Source organism: Odontesthes bonariensis, chromosome 4 (assembly GCF_027942865.1).
Source record: "Odontesthes bonariensis isolate fOdoBon6 chromosome 4, fOdoBon6.hap1, whole genome shotgun sequence".
In the NCBI taxonomy this organism is placed as follows: domain Eukaryota; kingdom Metazoa; phylum Chordata; class Actinopteri; order Atheriniformes; family Atherinopsidae; genus Odontesthes; species Odontesthes bonariensis.
This window is the reverse complement of record NC_134509.1, coordinates 24,587,301-24,608,367: the sequence shown is the minus strand read 5'-3', so window position 1 is coordinate 24,608,367 and position 21,067 is coordinate 24,587,301. Positions and strand designations below refer to the sequence as shown.

Here is a 21,067-nt window from a genome sequence, read left to right as displayed (position 1 = left end):
TTGAAAGAGAGAAATTTTACTGTTTCATGAAAAATCTTAGCTCATCTTTAATAAAAGTGACACATTTTAAAAAGGGACAGTTGAAACAAAGTGCTGGAAAAGCAAATTATACTAAAATAGATATCTGGATAAACATGTTGCAACTTATTAAGTTAATTAGCAAAAGGTCAGTAACATGATTGGGTATAAAAAGAACAGCTTAGAGAGGCAGAGTCTCTCAGACATAAAGATGGGCAGAGGTTCCATAATCCGCAAACGGCTTTCTACAAATTAAGAAGCATTTTCAGACTAACGATTTAGTGAATCTGGAGACGTCTCTGTTTTAAAGGGACACAGATGTGAATCAGCACTGGATGTCTGTGATCTTCAGGCCATTGTCTGTGAACACAGCTCACCGTGCCTTCCACAGATGAAGGTTCTCTGTCATGCAGAGAAGAAGCCACACGCGAACATGATCCAGAAACACTGCCGTCTTCTCTGGACCAAAGCTCATTTAAAATGGACTGAGGCAAAGTGGAAAACTGTTCTGTGGTCAGATGAATTAAAATCTGAAATTTCTTTTGGAAATCATGGACGCTGCATCCTCCAGAATAAAGAGGAGAGATATCATCCAACTTATCAGTCAGTTATAAAGTCTGCATCTCTGGTGGTATGGGGGGTGTATTAGTGCCTGTGGAACTGGCAACTTGCACATCTGGAAAGGTTCCATCAATGCTGAAAGCTACATACAGGTTTTAGAACAAGCTATGCTCCCATCCAGATGATGCATTTCACAGGGAAGGCCTTGTATATTGCAGTAAGATGGAGCTAAACCGGAACAGCAGCATGGCTTCGTAGTACAAGAGTCCGAGTGCTGGACTGACCTGCCTGCAGTCCAGAGCTTTCACCACCTGAAAACATTTAAAATACATCAAAGAAGACCCAGAACTTCTGAGCAACTAGAATCCTATTGGAGAAGAATGGGACATAATTCCTCTTCCAAAGGTCCAGCAGCTGGTCTCCTCAGTTCCCAGATGTTTACAGATGTTGTTAGAAGAAGAGGGCATGCTACACAGTGGTGAACATGGAAAAGCTTATATTTGTTTATTTAATGGTAAAATGCAAATGTCAACATTTGATGTGTTTTCTATGTTCTGTTGTGAATAAGATATAAGAGATAAATTTTATGTTATTTTTAACAGCGTCCCAACTCTTTTGGAACTATGGTTGCACTTTGAAATTTCTTGCTTAAATAAAGACTTTTTTTTTGTCTGTACTTTTCAGTGTTTTATTGAGATGACTCTTTTGTTTTGCTCGTGTTTGCAACCTGTGACGGTCTGATCACATTCAGGAAAACTGGATCCCCTTTTTCTTTGCTCCTCCTCCTCCATCCTACCACAATATGAAGCTGTCCGTCATCCCGGTCCAACATTGCATCTCATGTGGAATCATAATAATACAATACATGACCTCATCTTTTCATCTGTGTAGCATATAAACATTGTACTCTGTCATCTTAGAGCTTTAGCCTGGGAAACTACTTTTTGTACGTCTCTGCTTCTTTTTCCTGTCATTCTCACTTGACTGTGTCACTGTTTCGTCACCCAGATGCCGGCATCTGATTTTATTTGCCTTTTTATTCTTTTTTTCTGTGGAACACTGACATCATCATGAAATGGCGTAGTCAGATCAGAGCTGGGGGAGCAGAGTCTCAGGTGATGCTGCAGGATGCTCTCACACGCCCTCTCTTATCCGCCTGAATTCTTGAGGAGATAAATAATTGGGTTTAGATGATTGACACGCAGCAACATTAGAACCTCCCTGGGGTTGTTGAGCAGCTTAACATAATTTCATGTAATTATTCTAAACTCATCTGCAAAGTGGATATGAAATGAATTTGAAGAGCTGTCAGAAAGGGAGTTTTTAATTCAGAAAGTGTATTGTTTAATTAATAAATAAATGTTTGTCTGAGTTTACAGTGAAGTGAGGTTTTAGAGGCGACTGCAGACTCATTATGGAGTTTTCTGCTCCGGCTTGGTTTTGTTTTGGAAGTGTTGAGGTTGCACTTGAAGTGAGCACAATGTGAATCTGCCCCCTCAGTGCTGTCCAGGACCGTGACTTTGAGATTCCTCTGGCTCTTTCAGGGTTTTCTTTGGTTTGTTTTTGCTGCTGAATCTGTTTTGTAAAACAGGTTTTTTTCAATTCTTTCGAGGGTTAGTGAAAAATATCCTCAGCACAGCTAGAAACAAAACATTTTGGTACTCTTACTGTTGTAGATTTGTTGCCCCAAATCGTTATATTTTTTCGTATTATTTTACCCATAAAATATCATCCTAAACTTTTCCAATGAATAACTTCAGATTAGTCAGCAGCATCATTTAGTTGGTGTGCAACAGCAATAAAATGAATAAAGTTTACAGAGTTATGACAATATTTCATGAGTCTATTTATTTTAATGTATATTAACTGTTGCTTTCCAGGAAACTTTAAGGGGTTTGTGAGCTGCCATACATACATTTGAAAATAAAAGGGTTGACAGATACTGGATTTTAGGGTCCTGCTCCATTTTTAGGAATTAATAGCTTTTTAATTTATTAACTTACCAGCAATGTGTTTAATTTAGCAGTTACTGTGAGACACCACATGACTCTGTACCACTGTTTTCTCAGCTATAATGCCTCATGTGCTCAACGTGCTAGAGACAAACTACAAGATGTCAAGTTTTTCTCACATTATATTTTGTTTAAAAATTACTTTATTCAAGCTCGCAGGATTACCACGACCTCGCTGACTGAGAATCTAAACTGACCTAAAATGTTTTCAAGTTATTTTCTGAAAGACCAAAGGCCTTTTCACTTTGGTCAAAAAATACCCACAGTAACACCCACAGCAAAGGGCTTTCAGTCCTGTGCTGAATGACTCTGCTGTGTGGTTGCGGGTATTTAGCTGGCACATCTCATTTTGTCTTTACAGAAACGTATATTTACTAAACTTCTGTCTCATGGAGGCTCTGACACTGACAGCAGCAACTCGAGGACAAAAAGAGGCAAGATTGATTTATTTTACCTGTCTGGAAAACAGTCGGCAACGTCTGCCTGCCAGTCAAAAACAATGAATTTGCATAATTATCTCCGAAAGTTGTGTTTATCAGAAACTATTGTCCAACAAACCAGTGTAATGCTGTCATGTTGTTACCAATCCCCTGGGAGTTTGTGGTAGATTTTGTTTTGTAGTATAGTTGATTTTGGTATTGTTTTTATGTTGTAGGTCTGTGTGTATGTGTGCACACGAGAGACATTTACAAAAGTTTACAGGTACGTAGTTAAGATCAAAATGGAGTTGGTGGTCTGACCCATAGATACTGATTAAAGAGTGATGCCACACTAGCTGCAGCATGCTGCTGCAGCTCTGGATAAACTGCGTCTATCTTTGCATCTTCTTGAGATTTTCTACTGAGCTTTTACTCTGAGAGAGGTGTCACCGGAGCTTAAAGAATTGAACTTAAAGAACTGTTTTTGATTTTAGGAACATTACAGTCAGCCTCGTATCCAAGGACTTTTCCATCATCAGCCACCCACTTTTGAAGAAAACTTGCTTTTTCTTTTGCATATTTCTTTGCGAGACGCATTGTCCTTCTTACACTGGAGGGAGGCTGCTTCTCTCACTCACTCTCAGTGGTTAGTGGACATCATGTCCTGTGTACAATTTGACAAAATCAGACACTAATTTCAGCATTCCAGTGGTAAGTGGGGCTGGCGGGTCTCCCGCAGGGCCTGGTCTGGCCCGGCCCTCTCATGGTAACTATGGGGAGATTATTTTTTGTCTTTCTTCATTTTATCAATGAGCTCTTGTTCTATTTTGCTTTAGGTGTTTTTTCCCTTTAAATATGAATTTAAAGCACTTGTGCTCAGTGTGTGCAGCTGTAACACAGGAGGCACATTTATAACAAGTTGGATATTAAATTGCTCTCGTGCAAATGATGGTTGTGACCAGATTCCTGTAATGACACATCACCCTTGTGCCTGGCTTCAATCTTGATTTTATATTGCACCTCCTTTCCTGTGTGTTTCCCTTGTTGTGCGACTGTGCCGCCACATTTTCATTTCCCCTCTCAAGAAAGAGTTGCATTAACTCAGTGGATTGCTCACTGGGGGCTGGAGCTGGGGGATGCCACATCTGGCTTTGAAAATGAGTGAAGTGGCACGGACTGTTGTGTGTTTGTCTGCTCTTATTCCTGTTGTGTTTGAGTTTCATCCTTCTGGAGAACATTGACCTTTACGCTCTTTGTGCTGCCGTGTTGTGATTGTCTCAAGGAAAATGTTGTGATTGTCTCGGTGAAAATTGAAAAGGGTAGGTTGGCGCATATGTTTGAAACATTCCTTCTCCTGTGAGAAGCTATTAATTGCATGATTTAGAAATGCCTGACCTTATTCAAAACCAATACAATCTGTTATCGATCAGGACTCAATTTCAAGGAGAAATTGAGTCCTGATAAAGGACACGTCAGTCACAATGAGATGTTGTTTCATAAAACTGCCAGCGGACACAGATAAGCGCAGCGCTGCCTTCACTCTTTATGAATAAACAGCTTTTCTATCATTATTAGTACAATAACAAACAGCTATCTGATTACATTATTGTGTATGTTAGTAGGTCTCTGATATATATATTTTTTTTGTTAAATAAAAGTCATTGCCTTCATCTTTTTCTTCCTTCCTCTTCTGTTGCAGTTTATTTCAATCTCTATAACTGCATGACAAAAAAGATTTGAAATTTGAGACCAAACCAGAAGTATGTGGCTCTTTATTTATGTTTTTTTTTTAAATACTGTTGGGTTCGTTGCATCAAGCATATCAATTTTTATCGTGTTACATTTCTCAACCAAAGTTGGTACAGCTGATCCTCAGTCAGATCAAGGCTTACAAAAGTAATCATTTAAATGTTTGCCTTTTGAAAGCATTCCTCATTCACAGTCTATCATAAACAGTGGTAAAGCTGCCAAATAGAAGACAAGTTAATTAGGGGTGCACCGATCGATCGGCCGACCTGATTCACGGGTATTGTTCAATGTTTTTTAATAAAATAAGATTGGTACAATGAAGGTGTATACTGTCAGACTGACCTTATAACACCTGACAGTGTCAGTTATAAAAAAATCGGTATCAGCCAAAATCGGAATTTGCAGGTCGGGCTTTTTAAAGATCGGTGATTGGCCAGAAAACTGCAATCGGTGCGCCCCTAAAGTTCATATTTCAAGCTGAATTTAAGAACTTAGGGCCCACAATAAAGGACAACAACAATATATGAACCATTTTACCACAGGGAGGCATGGCTTCTGGCAACTTCTTCCAATAACTATTCATTTCTTTAACTTCACCACATGTCTGGTGATACCGTGGATTGGCTAATGTCAACCTAATTGATTAAACCAGTAAAATTGAATTTTATCTACATTTTTAAATTTTCCCAAGCCACAATCTTTTCCCAGCCTTCATTAGGGCTGTAGCTATACACTAATCTCACGATACGATACACGATATTCAGCCAACGATACGATTCGATACACTTACATAATTTTCTGGGGGGGGGGACAAAGGGCCAGTGTGATTTGACATGAATCGTTGCTGATTGGACTGGTGGTCCAACCTTTGAACTGGAAGGACAACACGGCCAGACAAACAGAAACAAATGAACATGTCACAAACGTGAGAGCTATGCACTTTATACAACATTTTTATGAACTAATTTATCACTGTTTTTTATGTGTCCCCCTGGCATTGTATTGTATTACCCTAATGTTCTGTGTTTTTACTATTTGTAACGTCAGACTTTTCAATAAAGTTTGCTTTAAAAAAAAAAAAAATCGATACTTGTGGCTGAAAAATCGATACTTTATCGGGAAACGAAATTTCGATATATTTCGATATCGCAGTATCGATAAAATTGCTCAGCCCTAGTCTTCATCCAGGTTGGCACTGATGATCTTCAGATCAAACCTCAGAAACCTCAAAAATAATCAGATGTCATTTTTATTTTCTAATCCGTCTGTTAGAATTAGACCAAATGTGATGTACTGTTTGACCACCGAGCGATAATGAAACATCATATTCATACACATCATCATCATTACAGGGTTGGGTTTTTTTTCTTTTACAGGAGATTCTTTAGAATTTTCTTTTAAAGTTTCTTGTTAACACTGGATTAAGTGACTGCACATGCATCGTAAAAGATTGTGGAATAAACAGCAAATGTTAACCAATGAAAATGATATGATGATTATAAAAGTAAAAGCAAATCCCCTTAGCTCTACTAGTGTTTTGGTTCTCACCACCCTTGTGAGTGTTGGTAGTTGTGGTCGATGAACCCACAGAGTTTTCCCTCAGCTCATGGCAACCAAAACAGACCCAAAGGTCGAATGAATATTGGACTTCAGATGGTGATTACCCTGATTCCAATTAAATTATAATGTTTGGTTTGTGCTGATAGTGTAAAAAAGCAGCTGTTTGATAGCAAGTTGAAGTGGTGACGTGATAATATGTCAGCGTTGGGAGTCTTTGTGTTTCACAGCTGGCAAAATAAGACAAAAAAACCCATCATGATTCATACTTTTTGTGGAAAGTTAACTTGTGTATACGTGTCCACAAACAGCGGAAAGTCAGTGCTCGTCTCTGTGTCTGTGCTGCTGTCTCTTTTTCTCTGAACTATGTTTCTTTCATCTATTTTCTTGGTCAAACAGTCTCATCTCTCTTTGTTTTTGTAGGATGTATGACGTCGGAGGCCAGAGAACTGAGCGAAGGAAGTGGATCGGGTGTTTCGAGGATGTCAGAGCGGTGCTGTTTGTGGTGTCGCTCAGTGGATACGACATGACTCTGGTGGAAGACCCCTCCATGGTACCGCCAAGTTATACTAGATCACTCTGACGAGTGTGCACACACAACAAACTTCCAGTAATATACACATGCAACCATGAAAGAATACCAAAAACTCTAGAAAATAAGCGCATAGTGGTGGAGGATGGAAGCAGCTGAAAATACTGCTTTTTGACATTTTAAGTCAGTTTTATACTCATATGGGTATGATAGCACAACATATGCAGTGTCGTTGTAGTCCACTCAAGAAAAATGTGATCTTTTACTTCACCTGAGGATACCGTAAGAAGCCACACAGGAGGCTCATTCTGACGTGACACAAGGCTTTTTCACCTATTCCTATTAGCCTGGGACTGATCTGCCTTTGTTGGGCATCGATGTCTTGTGTTACAGTACAGAGGAGACATAGGTGGTGCTAAGAGAAGCAAAACACGCTCTGTAAGCACACACTGATGCGGGGCTGAGACCCCTCCTCTCTCTGGCTTGTGTGATTTACCAAAGAGGAACAGCAGCAGGTTGATGAGGACATCTTTTTTGGGCTGATAGTAGATGCAATTGATATATTAAAAAGGCTACTGAGACATTCAGCTCCCAGCAGATTAATGGGAAGCAGTTCTTGTATGAAAGCGGTAAGTTTAGTGAGACCTGAACTCCCTAAACCAAAGTTTTTGGAGCTAATGTCAAGAGTATGGGCAACATATTTTGAGACCTGTGAATTACAGGGATCTGGGCACAGTTAAAAGGAGAAAACTTTTGGAGTGAAGACAATAACTCCCCACACTGTTTTTGGAAGACATACTTATATGCAAGATACATGCATATAAATGATCTTACCGCAATCCAGCACAGACACAAAAGTGGCAGTCTGCAGTTTGTGGCCTCGAAGGAAAGATGAGATTTGATTCTACCGAAAAAATATGTTTTCAACTTCTGGCTGCTGCATGTGAGGTATAAAAGATTCTTATGTATTTGTATGAAGATGTTAACTTAGTCTCAGAACTCGGAACACTGATGACAGATGGAAGACTCGGGAGACTTTGATTTTTATTTGGAGAACATTGTGACTTGTTTTGTTGGCTCTCCATCTAAGAGTGTTGTCATCCAAATAGGAATATATAATGTGTTTGGTCCTCAGAATGACTAAGCTTCTGCCTTGTGTGTTCCTCTGCAGCTGTTAAACGGTTGTTGTCTTCTCCCTGCAGAACCGTCTTCAGGAGAGCATGAAGCTTTTCTCCTCCATCTGCAATAATGTCTTCTTCCGCAGCACATCCATGGTGAGAAATGTATTGCCTACCCAACCTCAGGAGGACAGATGCGTATAATTTGAATTTAAGTTGTTTCATTGAATTGTTTCCACTTGGTTGTTTGCAAACAAATGTTCTGAAAAATCACAAGAGCACAATTTGGAAAGAGATATTGTTTAATATGTTTTAGTCGTACATTTGCTCGTTTATAAGGCCTTTTTATTCTGGAGGAATGAGAAATGGGTTGTAAACTGCATAATAATGTCGATCTGTGTGTGTCTGCTGCTGTGTGCACTGACCTACACAGCAGCAGCTCTCTGGGGCTTAAAGGCCTACAGAAAGGTGATTTTTTTTTTTTTGCACAAAACTGAAATAGCAGATCGATTCCTTATATACCATGGATTTTTTTTATGATTTTAAAATAATTTTAGGCCCCTGGATAGTCCTGATTAGGCCCAATAAACTATCACCACATTTGACTCGAATTTGGCAAACTCGAACGACAGTTGCGTGACGTCGCGAGTGCCAGCTGCTGGAACAACCATTATCCATTATTAAAATAAATTCACAACTCTACAACATAAAAATTCATGTAGAATATAGCATATAGGCCTACTTTGTTGTCAATTTAAGTAGCTTAGAGCGCAAGTTTACTTTTATTTTCCATTTTTTTCTTCTTCCTCGTCGAATTTCTGTCGTCATCTGGTATAAGTAGCCCCTTTCACACTGCGACCCGCTACCTTAGCGGGTCCAAATTGCACCTTCGACCCGCGTCGAGCAATGTGAACGCTTGGCGTGTCAGGGTGACCCGTGTCGCCTGAAGCCGAGTTCAGGGGGCGTTGCCTAGTGGCAGAGCGTCACACGAAACACATAAAATGCTGTGCGTGTGCAATGACGTTGGCACAAGCCATGCGTCGGAGGTAGGGTTAAATACACCTGTCTGCATCAAAATTTTCAAACAAACGATGGCGGGACACCTTGAGAACTCGTTTATGCAATTGTATATGCAGTTCATGGAGATGCTACTTTACGGTGCGTCTTGCTGCGTGGGAAACCGCGCTCTCCCATCTTTCTCGCCAGCCCTTCCAGCAGAGGTCCATCTTTCACCGTCCCCAACATGTGGCGGTAAATAACGTCCTCTGCTCGGGGGCTGAGGAGCTCGCGGACCTCCTTGTCTCCCCAGTTGGCCATATTAAAAAATGTCTCGAACTTGATGTAGGCTAAAACAGAGTAAAACTTGTCCTCACCTGTCGCTGTTGTTCTGAATCAGCTGTCCATTCTGTCTTTTAAACTCCTCACGTCACGCCCACGTCCGACCCGCGTCGATTGTGTTCACATCAAACTCGGCTCGGCAAAAAGACTAGGGTCCGACGCGGGTCGAAAGGCGAGTCGAGTTGACGCGGCAGCCCGGGTCGGCAGTGTGAACGCAACAGCGGACACGCTAAATTCGCGAATTAAACGCGGGTTATTCGGCAGTGTGAAAGGGGCTAGTGATACAATTGGCTATGAATCGCGCGCAAAGCAGCATGGGAAGAACCTGACGTCATTTGATAGACATTCGTAGCGCCCAATAAACGGCTCTAGGCATTCGTAAACCACGCCTCAAATACGAGAAAATGCACACCTAGTTCCCAGACCACCATCTCATCGAGATGTGGACGCGTCAGCCAGGCAAGCAGTTTGCCAGACCTGGTCAGCTTCTTCACGGCAAATTTCGATGTGTGCCGCCACTGCCGGGGGACGTCGCTTGGAAATATAAAACGTTGGGTTCAGTGCAATTTTTATTGCGAGTAGATGTACGAAGTGCGTGTGTTGCCCTCAGCAACAGCAGCTCACACCACCGGGGACAGAGGAAGCAGAGAGACCTGCGGTCTTGTGTCTGTGCCTCCCTGTTCGTCTGCCTCCTCTCTGGTGAAATCAGCCGGAGCCATCCCGCCGTGTTCAGCTCCCTGCGGTGCGGACACTCAGGTGGAGAGTGGAAATCTCGGCAGAGCGAGCATCAAGAGCTCTTGATGATCGCTGATTTCAGGGCAACCATCCCGCGGTATGTCCGCTCTCCGCCAGGTGGATTCCCCCTGAGTGTCCGCACCGCAGGGAGCTGCTGGTGCTGAGGGCAACGCACGCACCCACAGCAATTCGTACATCTACTCGCAATAAAAACTGCACTGAACCCAACGTTTTATTGCCTTCACCACTCAACAAGCATACCAATAGCGGCAGCCAGGAAAACCCATGGCACCTGTGACGTCACACGGAAGCCCCGCCCCCAGTCTGGAATTCCAGGAAGGATTTCCAAGCGGCAAATTCAAAATCGCAAATTTCATGCGTTTATGAAATGTTTTGGTGTAGAGTCCAATGATCATTATTGTTCCTCTGTGTATGTATTATCCTTATGTATTGGGTGTAGTGTCAGCTTTCTGTAGGCCTTTAAAACTCTCACTCTTTGTTCATAAAATAGTTGCATTTCTACTTTGCTTGTCGTATATGGGTGCTAGCAGCTAAGAACGTGCATTGTTTTTTTTAACAAGTGAAGTTAATAACAACAAATACATTGTCACAGTGGCACCTCTCAGTGGGGAGGAAAATATAAGGCAGCGGACAAACAATCGAGTTTTGAAGTTGGTAGTTGGAAGCAGCAAGAAATTGGCAAAAGGAAAGATCTGAGTCACAAAATAAAAGATCAGAATGTGATTGATTGATGATAGAGTCAGAATATCAGAGCAAAGATGCAGGTTTTTTTTTTTTTAGGTATACCTGCATGCAGGTTAGTATCTATATAAACTGGTCTAGGCAGGGACAGTCTGTGAAGGCTGGCTTATTTGATCAAAGTTAACACAAGAGCTGCTGCAACAGAAACAGCTGAAAACTTCAATGATTGCTATATTAGGAGCCGGAACGCACAGTGAATTCCAGATGGCAAACCAAAAAGATCGCCCGCGCTGACCCCTGTTCACAACCGCCTGGACTATGAAGCAATGGAAGAGTGCGGCCTGGTCCGATTAATTGCTTTCCCTTTGAGATGATGTGGACAGCTTAATGTGTGAGCCTCATTTATCTTGGGAGGAGAGAGCAGAAGGAAGCACCACGAGAAAAGTGATGATGGCGTGATGCTCTGGGGAAAAGTCTGCTGAAAAACTTTAGGTTCTGGCATCCATGTGCGAAAGCAACTGTAAATTATCTACAAGATGCAGGACAATGACTCAGCTGGACACCCCTCTATTCAAGCCCCTAGTTGTGTAAACCAGTGAGGTTTGAGCATGAGCTATCACCTTTTGTGTAATTTCTGGCAAACGATAAGCAACACCATTCTTACAGCTTCATAAAGCAAGATAGCTTCTGCACTCCTGGTTGCTGGTTATTGTTCTGCTCAAAGGAACCTGACTCCGAGATGGGAGGAAATGGAGGACTGGGATCTACTGCTGCCTCGCTGAGTTAGTTTTTTATGTGTCTTTGCTCAGACCAAAAGTAATTTATCAAAACGCCACTCACTCACGCTTTGTTTTATGTTTCAGTTAAATTGAAACTGACAAGCCCTTTAATGATCCCAAAGAGAAATTCATTTGTTACAGTTTATTATTTAGAAAAAGAAAGGGTACATTTTAAAAAAAGAAATAACAACGCAGGATTTTTAGCATTTTCCATCACGTTGAGCAACTTTTGCAGCATTCTTCTTTTCACTATCAGCTCTGTTGGGCTTCACGGCAGTCACCAGCACAGAGCCAGCCTTCTTTATCAGTTGATTCAGGTGTCTTTGAGTCTCTGGCTCTGATGCTGCTGCAGATTTCACTCGATAATATAGACTTACAGAATATACGCAGCACCTTGCTGCAGATATTAAAGAACCTAAGCTTACTCAAGACGTAGGGTCTGCTCGACCTTTTGTTGTAGACATCCTTAGTGTTACATTTCCAGTTCAGTCTGTTGTCCAGGTGAACTCACAGGAATCTGTGGTACCGCACCAGCTTCAACTCCTCATCCAAATGAGGAGATGGAAATGGGGTTTGGCTTATTCTGGGTCCTCCAAAAAATCCGCAAGCATCAAGCAGCAATGACTGCCACAAAGCAGCCGAGCAGTTCCCTGCAGTCATCCTCCTCCTGTCAGTAACCGATGCGCCCAACAGCTGTGGAGTAATTGGAGTATTTCTGTTGATGAAAAGGACTGAAGTGTGCAGAGTGAAGGGAAAGTTAAATAGAAAAGAATAAGGTGAAGACTATGGGGTCCACCTAAAGTTTAGGTGGGGGGAGCACCAGAATTACTCTAGTCAAATCTCTTTGTAGATGTAAATTTGTTCTTTAAGGCTCCATGGGACAGGAATAACACTGATGTGTTTGATAAATGTTGTTTCCACACACGGATCTTATCCTCAGTCCTTTGTGTCCGAGTCCTCTGTAACTCGTACTCAAACAACCATTTATGATTAGATTGATCCTTGGTGAGGTGACATTTTCCCCTTTCTTCGTTTTTCCATTACTGTTTCCGGTAAATAATCGCATTAAAACTGCCGTGTAATGAGCTTATTCATTTTACTTCCATCTGAAGCCCACTTAAGATACTCTGTTGTGTTTTCCAGAAACCTTTCGCCATGAACGCCGTTCATGAGCTGTGCAGAAAGAGAACTCCAATCTGTATCCTAAAGAAGGCCGATTTAGGGTTAATAAATGAAATCTCAAGTGTTTTGTGGTGTTTGATCATGACAAGTAGCATCACAGACACAATTTTGCATATTTTTGTGTAAATTTCTCACCAACAAAGTTTCAGTTCTAAATAAAGCTATCTTCTTTGTTTCTTTGTTTCTTTATTTAACCATAAAAAAAACGTATTTAAAGCTTCACTAGAGCCAAATGAGCAATTAAAATGCCGGCGTGTGACGTGTTTATGTGTAGGGTTGTGTGTGGGCGTGCACATTTACATGCCAAACAGGCTCATTAAACAAGTGTTTAATGATACCTTTTTTATGTGGGAGGAAAATTTGTAACCACCTCAATTAACTCTTCCCTCGTTATCATCAGGGGCTTTTGGTGTTTGGTTTCGTGATCAGACAGAGAAGAGAGAACAGAGTCGTAGTTTTAATTGGTCGAGTGCAAAACCAGAAGTACCCATGAGGCTGAGGCAGAAAACGCCCAAAGACAGATTTATGGAAGCGGTCGTCGAGCTTGTTGAGCTCTTTCATGTGGGATTGATTGCACGTTGATGCGTAAAGTTATTGATCCACCATCATCACCTCGTGCATGTGTCAATACAGCTACCGATTTTTGCTTTTTATTTGAGTCTCTCCAAGTAACAATAAATATAGCTGTCATTGGTAGTTTGTGCAGAGTCTTTGTAGAGGAACCTTTAAGTTTCTTGTGCTTTCAGCTGTTTTTTTTGTGTTTGTTGTTGCAGATTTTATTCATGAACAAGATAGACCTTTTTCAAGACAAGATTTTGCACACTGGACGACACCTGCGATTATATTTGCCTCAGTTTAAAGGTAGGACTCATGACAGTGATCTATGTTTCCACAAGATTCTTTGCTTATTCAGTTCAGCAATAAAGTCTTCTTGATTTTTCGTCTCAGGGAATCTAATGGCGCTTTTCCACTAGCTCGCTTCGGCTCGGCTCGGCGCGCTATTGCATGTTTCCACTAGCACGCCGTACCTGCAACCGGGACGATTTTCCGTATCACCTCAGCCCTGGTTCCAAGCGGGCCGAAGCGTTACTAAAACGTGACGTCAGCCGACTGCCTTCCACTGATTGGGCGATGAGTGTCGTCACTGAAAGCGTCATAACGCGGATAATAAAAGCTAGCGTTAGCAACCGTTAGCTTACCTCCAAACGTCATCTTTTTGAAGCTCATAACAAAACTCTCCGGTACTTTTCAATACTGTTTTGACTGGCGGCCAGGAGTCTTCTCTGGCTCTCTTCTCTTGCCTTCTGTGCGACAAAAAGCCACAGGGTGAGCAGAAACACGCGCAGCCGTGTTACGACAACCCCGCCCACGGCGAGGAGGCACGAAGTATACTCGTTTGTAATGGAAACACAACCAAACCGAGCCGTGCCGAGCCGTATCGAGCCGTGCCGAGCTAGTGGAAAAGCGCCATAAGATGCATAATGAAGCCATATAGGAATGCTCTTTATAACTGCAAACAAATGAGTTTGCAAATTTTTTCAAGAATTACTTGTTTTTTTCATTCCATACTTAAAAGTTTGAAAAATTCAGGAAGCCTCTTTTTAATCCATGAATTATTTGGTTGAATAAACCCAAAAGCAGTTGTTCTTTTGGTGGCCGAAAAGGCAGGCCTGATGTTTCCCTGTGTTAGTTTTTTTTATCTCTTTATTTTCACTGCCATCGCCTCTAAAAAGGCTGTAACAGGACGGAGAGAAGTTTTATTGAGTCATTTTTTACTCACATTTCTGACCTACTTCCTCAGAGAAGTGTCATTTACATCAGCACTCACTTTTCCACAGCCATACTAGCAAAGATCAGAAGAATAGGTGTCTATTTTAGGTCTGTGAATAATTTAATAGATTCCATATCAAAGTGACACAGAAGTTCCTACAAAATCTTTTCTTCTTCTTTCTCCCTCCTCAGAGGTGTTAGAAGCCCTGAGTCCAAATGTGAGGATTCAAGACTGACTGTCCTAAAAACTCCTTTAGTGCAGGGGATCTGAACTGAGTCATTAATATTATTGATCAGTTCTTCCGAGCGATTTGAGCTATATAGGAAAACCTGATGGTCTGATCTGTTTAATAGACTATTGTTGGTGAATCCCCTGACTAAAATGCTCAGCCATGATGTTGCGCATCTATCTGACTCAGGTTTAGTCTTTTAGCCCATTAAAAAAAACCTGATATGGCATATGTTTTATAAGTGGGCTTGTGTAAAGTACCGATGACCAGTCAGTTTATTAGAAGAGCAAATTTCCTCCATCTAAAACATCTCAAACCTCAAGATATTTGCAGTATTTCAAGTTAAAGCTAAAATTAGAGATTTCAACACCACATCACTTTTGCACCAGACAGGTGTTTGCTTTATCACAATTTTCTCTGAATGCACAGTAGCACAACATCCTGCTGCTGGTCAAATCCCAAAATATCAACCACAAGACGGTAAAAATGAGTTAAAAGCCTAGAAAAACACAAGCACTTACCATTTTTTTTAAATCTTTGCCAAAATGATGCCTAGCAGTAAGTCTAAGGCAACTCCTGATGGACGCTGCCAGGATCTGTTCGGTAGCCACTGCGCATGCAGAGACACAGGGCAACATGGCTGATATTAAGCTGTGTATTTTTTCAGATTGGAAAACTCAGCATAATCTCAAAAGTAGGAGCTTTACAAACCAAAAACAGACTGCTGATAAGCTGTTTGTCTCCCACATGCTGTTAGTTTGGGAATATTTATGTCTGCTCAGTGTATCACCTCCCATATATCAGGGGCCGTGTGTCCTCTGCTCTCATGCAAATTTCAATTAGAATCGCTAACACACTTGGATTGGGGTCAGCCAGCAGAGCAAGCGTCCATTTGACTCTGAGCAAAACCACAGAAAGATATATTGGACTCATCATCATATTCGCAGTCGGATTTGCAGCTGTGATGGTAGAACCATTCTGTTTCAACTTCCCTGCTTAAACAGTTGTGGAAAGAAACGCCAGAGGTGAAAAGCACATTTACTGTTTTTTTTTACGAAAGAACAATTTAGCATTTCCATTTTGTCCCACTTTATTGCAATTCAGACACTTTTGATTAAACACATTTATCCCACAGCTGTAGATACAATCCACGATTAAAAAACAATGATTAACTTATTAATTATGCAGTTGAAGAAGCCCAAGGATCCTTTTGTTGTTTTGTCTAATTTGCACTAAATGGTTTCATTTAAAGATCCCTCCCCTCTAAAAACTCATGTTTCACTAATGTTTTCCCCATTAAAATGTCTACTCTTGACTCTCATCTATGTAAAGTTTGTCTCTTGAGGAGTGTTTTCAAATTCTTCTAAAGGGTTGATGTCTTTGAACTGGACTAAAATCAGACCTTCAAATGTTTACCAGGCATCCTACAGTTTGTACTTTACAAATATTACAACCAGTCACCACTTAGGTGCACAAAGGACTTCGAGTTTAATTCGGGGTCTGATTAAGAATGGATCTCTTTGATGTTTCTTTTTAAGCTGCATTTGTTGTTTTGATAACTGGATGCTTGTTTGTTCATATTTAAGTAGGAAAACCATGTAAAACGATATATTAGTCATTGCAGATATTTTCTGTACTTGAAACTAACTGTTTACAAAAGGTAACTGTTCAAATGATCCTGTGTCTAAAGAAACACTGAGTGCTTACCCCTTTGTAAATGTGCAAATACAGAATTTTGAAGTTGGCCCATTTGCTTTTGTGCTGCAGAGTAACATCTATGTTCAAGGAAGTGAGAAAGACTGCAGTCAGTTACAGAACAAAGCCGTTAACCAGAGCGATAAAAGATAATCTGCTAACTATTTTACAGTTATTATGTTCTAAATCACAAGTAAACACGTCCACTCTGCTGCACATGAAGAAAGAGCTCATAAAGTCACTCGATCTGCTCATTATAAGCAACTTTATGGGCTTTATCTTCATTATTGAAGCAAATCTGAAGCAATCTTTTGGAAAGTTGCCATTAAAAAATCAGACACATTCACATGGTTTGAAGCAAGTAAATTAGTCTGTGTAGTGTCACCAAAGAGTGGCGGCATAGATAATGTTATGCTGCTTGCAGCCGATACTGCCACCGCCACAGTAGAACAAGTAGTTGTCCTGACCAGAAACAAACCTTTGGGAGGAAAATACAACAAATTCTGCTGTGAACGTCTTGAGAAATGACTTTCAGCATCAGTTTATTATTTGGTAGCTCAGACCGGAAACGGCGGGTGAGTCATGTGATCTTAATCTTTGCCTGATCTGATCCGATTAGAAAAAGGTTGTTTCCATGTCCTCGTATCCCAAGTGGGCACAACCCACTTCAAGTGATTTTCTAAATTTATTTGCACATTAATGTGACTTTTATGGATTTTTACCATTTCCATTCACCTTTTTCTCATTTAAACCTTTGAACTAGACATCTAAAACAGTCATGAAAACCCTGCTATTGACACCAATTCCTCCACATTCTTCTTCGTCGTCCTTAAATTTTAGATTGTTATTGTTTTTTTGCAGCTTTCTAGAACTTGAGTTCTTGATTTTGTTAGTTTTCGTGTACATCGTAGTCTGTAATGACAATAAAACGTCTTAAACCTTGAATCTTAGAAACGATGCTTACACACTGATGCAGCAGTGATGAATTAATGATATCTTTGATATTTCTAATATGGGCGTTATTTTACTGCACAGCAAGCACTTTCATTGTGATACTTGATCTGCATTTTAGTGTTAATCTGTACTTGATCTGAATGTTTCTTAGTTGGTGGAATAAACTGGTGTTCAGTTGTTACACTTGACTGAGGATGATATGACGTGCCTCCTGTTGCTGTTGTAGCTGACAGTTTGGATGATGTGACAGCTGATGTATTGCAGATCAACCTCATTCCAAGTTTATTCTTATATTTCTGGGTTTGATTGCCTCCATAACACACATGCAAGTCAGTACTCACACAACCAGATGATTTTTTTCAAAGGGGATTGTTGGGCTTCACTTCTCCCTGAGGTGACTTTTTCTGTTGTATAAATTAAACTTGACTGATCTCTAACCTGTGGCCTCTCTTCCAGGTGCAGACTGCGATGTGGATTCGGCCGCCCGCTTCATAGCGGCCACCTTCGTCTCGGTCAACAACACACCCAGCAAACTCATCTACCACCACTTCACCACAGCAACCGACACTTCCAACATCCAGGTCGTCTTCCAAGTGGTTATGGACACAATAATCAAAGAGAACCTGGAGGCCGTATCGCTCCTGTAATGGCTGAGCCGCCTCAAAGTGAGACCTCATCAAACCTCTTAACAGCGTTTCATCTGAAAAGAGCGAAATTACCAAGACAACAAAAAAGGAAGTGAACAGAATATGAAGATTGTCTCTACCAAACATGTCTGCTCTCTGAAGCAACACTTTGCCAACACCTTTCTTTTAGTTTGAGCCCTAAAATGTTGACTTTTAAACCTTGCCTTGGAAGAAATGGGCATTAATGTGTTTGTTTTTGTTTTTACTGTACAGCAGAATTAAACTATGAACAGTGGCGTTGCTCCTTTTTGAACTCTTGAAAATATATGTGCCATTTAATTGTCTTTGTGTGTGTGCGTGTGTGTGTGTGTGTGTGTGTGTGTGTGTGTGTGTGTGTGTGTGTGTGTGTGTGTGTGTGTGTGTAGGGAGGCAGCAGGACAGGGAGGCGGTGAGGATTTACTGTTTGTTTGTTAACTTCCTTGGCGCAGAGTTCACCCATGCATACCATCATGTGTTTTCCACTCATCCATCACTGTGTGCTGTGCAGATCCTGTGCGTCACGCCCTCCTAATGAGGCGGTGATAGCTGTAAAAGCAGTGCACCAGTTTGCATTTACTTGAGATCACCCACACGGCAGGTATTTTAATCTGTGCCGTCGCTCATCCCCCTGACTATTATTAAATTAGCGATGATGCAGGGAAACTTAATAGAAATGGAGATGTGCATGTTATAGAAATCCCTGAAGCATCTGACTCAGTTTTAATTTCCCTCCTTTCATCTATGACAATTATTGTTCCAGTCTGACTCTTGCCTATTTTTTCAAGCAGGCTGGTGCCTTCTGTGTGTGATGTGTGGAGTTAACTTTACTCGAGTTTAATCTGAGGGATCCCCTGAGCGACCACACCACTCTGACTCCGGTAATAAGATATGGTAATGACTGATGCAGTCTGATGTGAATGATGATAGAAAAGAAAAACACCCCCAAGTGCCTGAATGTAAAGTGGCCCAAATGCATCGTAATTTAAATACTTCAGACCTATAAGAAATGTTCAAAAATAATCCCGATTTTGATGTTTCTTTCATGCTGTATCTCTTTATTATCTTTAAATCTTGTAGCTCACATTCTCTTTGTGTTGTTTAATGTATTATATTGTTTTCTGAACAGGAGCCACAGTACAAAATAAATGAAAGGCATTCATAAGTATCATTGTGGGGGTGTCGTTGTTTTTGATTAATCTCCCAGTAAATTTATACCACAGAACCAGACAACAGGTTATCAGTGTTTGTTCATTTTAATAGATAAAATAAATAAAAGTAATTTCCAGGAAATCTGCTCTGCAGTCAACTTTCTGGACATTGAATACAGTTTGGCAAGGCAGGTACATGTCAGGGTAACACAGGAAAGATGGGGAGCCTTCTGGAATGAAAATGGCTTTAACTAACGCGCTCTTAATGATTTTTTTTGTCTTGTTTTTCTTTTACGCTCCTGTCTACGCAATGAAAGCAAAACTGAACAATGTTTTTTCAAACAAAAAGAGAACATTCAGAGTCTGCAGCGGTCCATCATCGACAGTAACCGGGTTCTTCCTTTTCCGTAACGCCTCCATCCTCCCTAACCTCATCCATCCATCGATTTAGATTTTTCATTTCACGCCGAGGCGCTCCCGGGATTCTGTGGAGATGGAGGACTGTGAGCGCGCGGTCTGACCGGGACTCACGCGGACAGGCAGTCCAGAGAGTCGAGGGTGAGGAAGACGTCCGCCTTGCACTGGAAGGTGCCCGTCCCGTCCCGCAGCAGCTCGCAGCTCTTCAGGTTTGGGGAGATGTCCTTGACGCAGATGGCCTGCAGGAGGTGGAGAAATAAAAGCAAAAATGACTGTGCATCAGAAATCTTAAGAGTTCCTAAAAGGGTCCTTTAATACTTTTCATCTCTCCTCAAAACATTTTTTTCTAAAACGTGCTTATTTCTTCAGTCGGGATTAGGTTTTCCTCTGATAGTTTTTTTTTTTTATCTGTTCAAAAGCCATTTCATCAAGTTTTTCCACAAATACGTGAGCTGACTTTTTGTTATGTCTTTTATTTCCGGAACAAAAACTCAATTTAATCTGTATATATGGTGTATTAGCTTTAAAAAGGCCCTTAGGTTTCACTACGATAGTGTAGCCCAAATGTGTCTCTTGGGGCGTAGAAAGCAAATTTTACGCGCATCTCCTCTCACTGTAAAAGAAGGGGAAAAAAGTGTTCCTTCACAATTAGAGTGGAGTTTGTCTCATCTTCGCTGCACTTACCATGTTTTTGAGGATGGAGATCTCCCTGTTAACCTCGGGGATCACGCTGTTACCTGCCGTCTCTCCGCTGTCCGTCAGCGTATCTTCGGACTCGGCTCTTCGGACATACGGTGACCTCCTGATGCCGGACAACAAACCGGAGGCGCGACCCACCGAGTAGTAACTGGGTCCAGTCGACTGCTTGTACCAGGCTTCCACTGAATAGCAGGAGATGAGCAGGGACACTCCGACGCACGCCACGGCAAATCTGACGGACCTCTCCATGTCTGGGTTCGTCTCGGCACTTGTTTACGCAGAGGAAAACGTCGCTTCTCTCGTTTAATCTCTGAGACTTGGTCTTGCTTGGCTCTTTGAAAACTTTCTGCTGCCTTTATAGGCTGGATGGGCGACGTTATCGTGACCCAAGGACATTCGTCAAATCGGAGCTGAGGTGGGCGGATGATGAGAGGTCTTTAGAAAAAAAGTGGGGATACAAATTGATCCGTTTTTGATGGGCTGGTGGAGCCAGGGGAGGGTGTTTGTGTGTTACGAGGCGGGTGGAAAAGGCACAAGGACGTCAGCTCTTTGACGCTACCAGAGGTCAAAGTAAAACATCAGTGAACCATAAAAGCTTGAGGTCAAACCTTAAATAAGTCAGTGTGTGTTTATCTAATTAAACAAACTAATTGTTGGTAAAAAAAAAAAAAAAAATACCAGTCTGCATAAAACATCTTCGTAGACTTAAAACTGGATTAGTGGATTATTACCCAGAATAATAAGAGTGTAAAGAGAAATATGCACCTGTAGAGAAACCCTGATTATT

At 41.3% G+C, this 21,067-nt stretch overlaps 2 protein-coding genes across 3 annotated transcripts in view; one reads left to right on the top strand and one right to left on the bottom strand.

Moving 5' to 3' along the window:
• gnav1 (guanine nucleotide binding protein (G protein) alpha v1) overlaps positions 1-19,185 on the top strand; it is a 33,993-nt gene extending 14,808 nt beyond the window's left edge. The window contains exons 6-9 of one of the 2 annotated variants that reach the window (XM_075463609.1): positions 6,740-6,869; positions 8,051-8,122; positions 13,476-13,563; positions 17,808-19,185. In XM_075463609.1, the coding sequence (XP_075319724.1) occupies positions 6,740-6,869; positions 8,051-8,122; positions 13,476-13,563; positions 17,808-17,998 (481 nt within the window). In that variant the 3' untranslated portion in view covers positions 17,999-19,185. The remainder of the gene's footprint in view (positions 1-6,739; positions 6,870-8,050; positions 8,123-13,475; positions 13,564-17,807) is intronic. The other variant, XM_075463611.1, reaches the window with a different exon arrangement.
• Positions 19,186-19,250: 65 nt separating this feature from the next.
• On the bottom strand, positions 19,251-20,652 carry npb (neuropeptide B). Its single transcript, XM_075463612.1, has 2 exons — positions 20,266-20,652; positions 19,251-19,820 (listed from the first exon to the last, which is right to left on the bottom strand). Exons 1-2 carry the CDS (start codon positions 20,527-20,529, stop codon positions 19,692-19,694), a joined length of 393 nt encoding a protein of 130 aa, XP_075319727.1. The 5' UTR covers positions 20,530-20,652; the 3' UTR covers positions 19,251-19,691.
• Between the last annotated feature and the right edge of the window lie 415 nt (positions 20,653-21,067).

What these genes read in the sequence shown, in the direction of transcription:
- npb (XM_075463612.1), bottom strand. Translation starts at nt 20,529, where the DNA reads ATGGAGAGGTCCGTCAGATTTGCCGTGGCGTGCGTCGGAGTGTCCCTG. An exon ending in TCTCCATCCTCAAAAACATG is followed by an intron (nt 19,821 to 20,265) that starts GTAAGTGCAGCG and finishes CACCTCCTGCAG; the next exon opens with GCCATCTGCGTCAAGGACAT.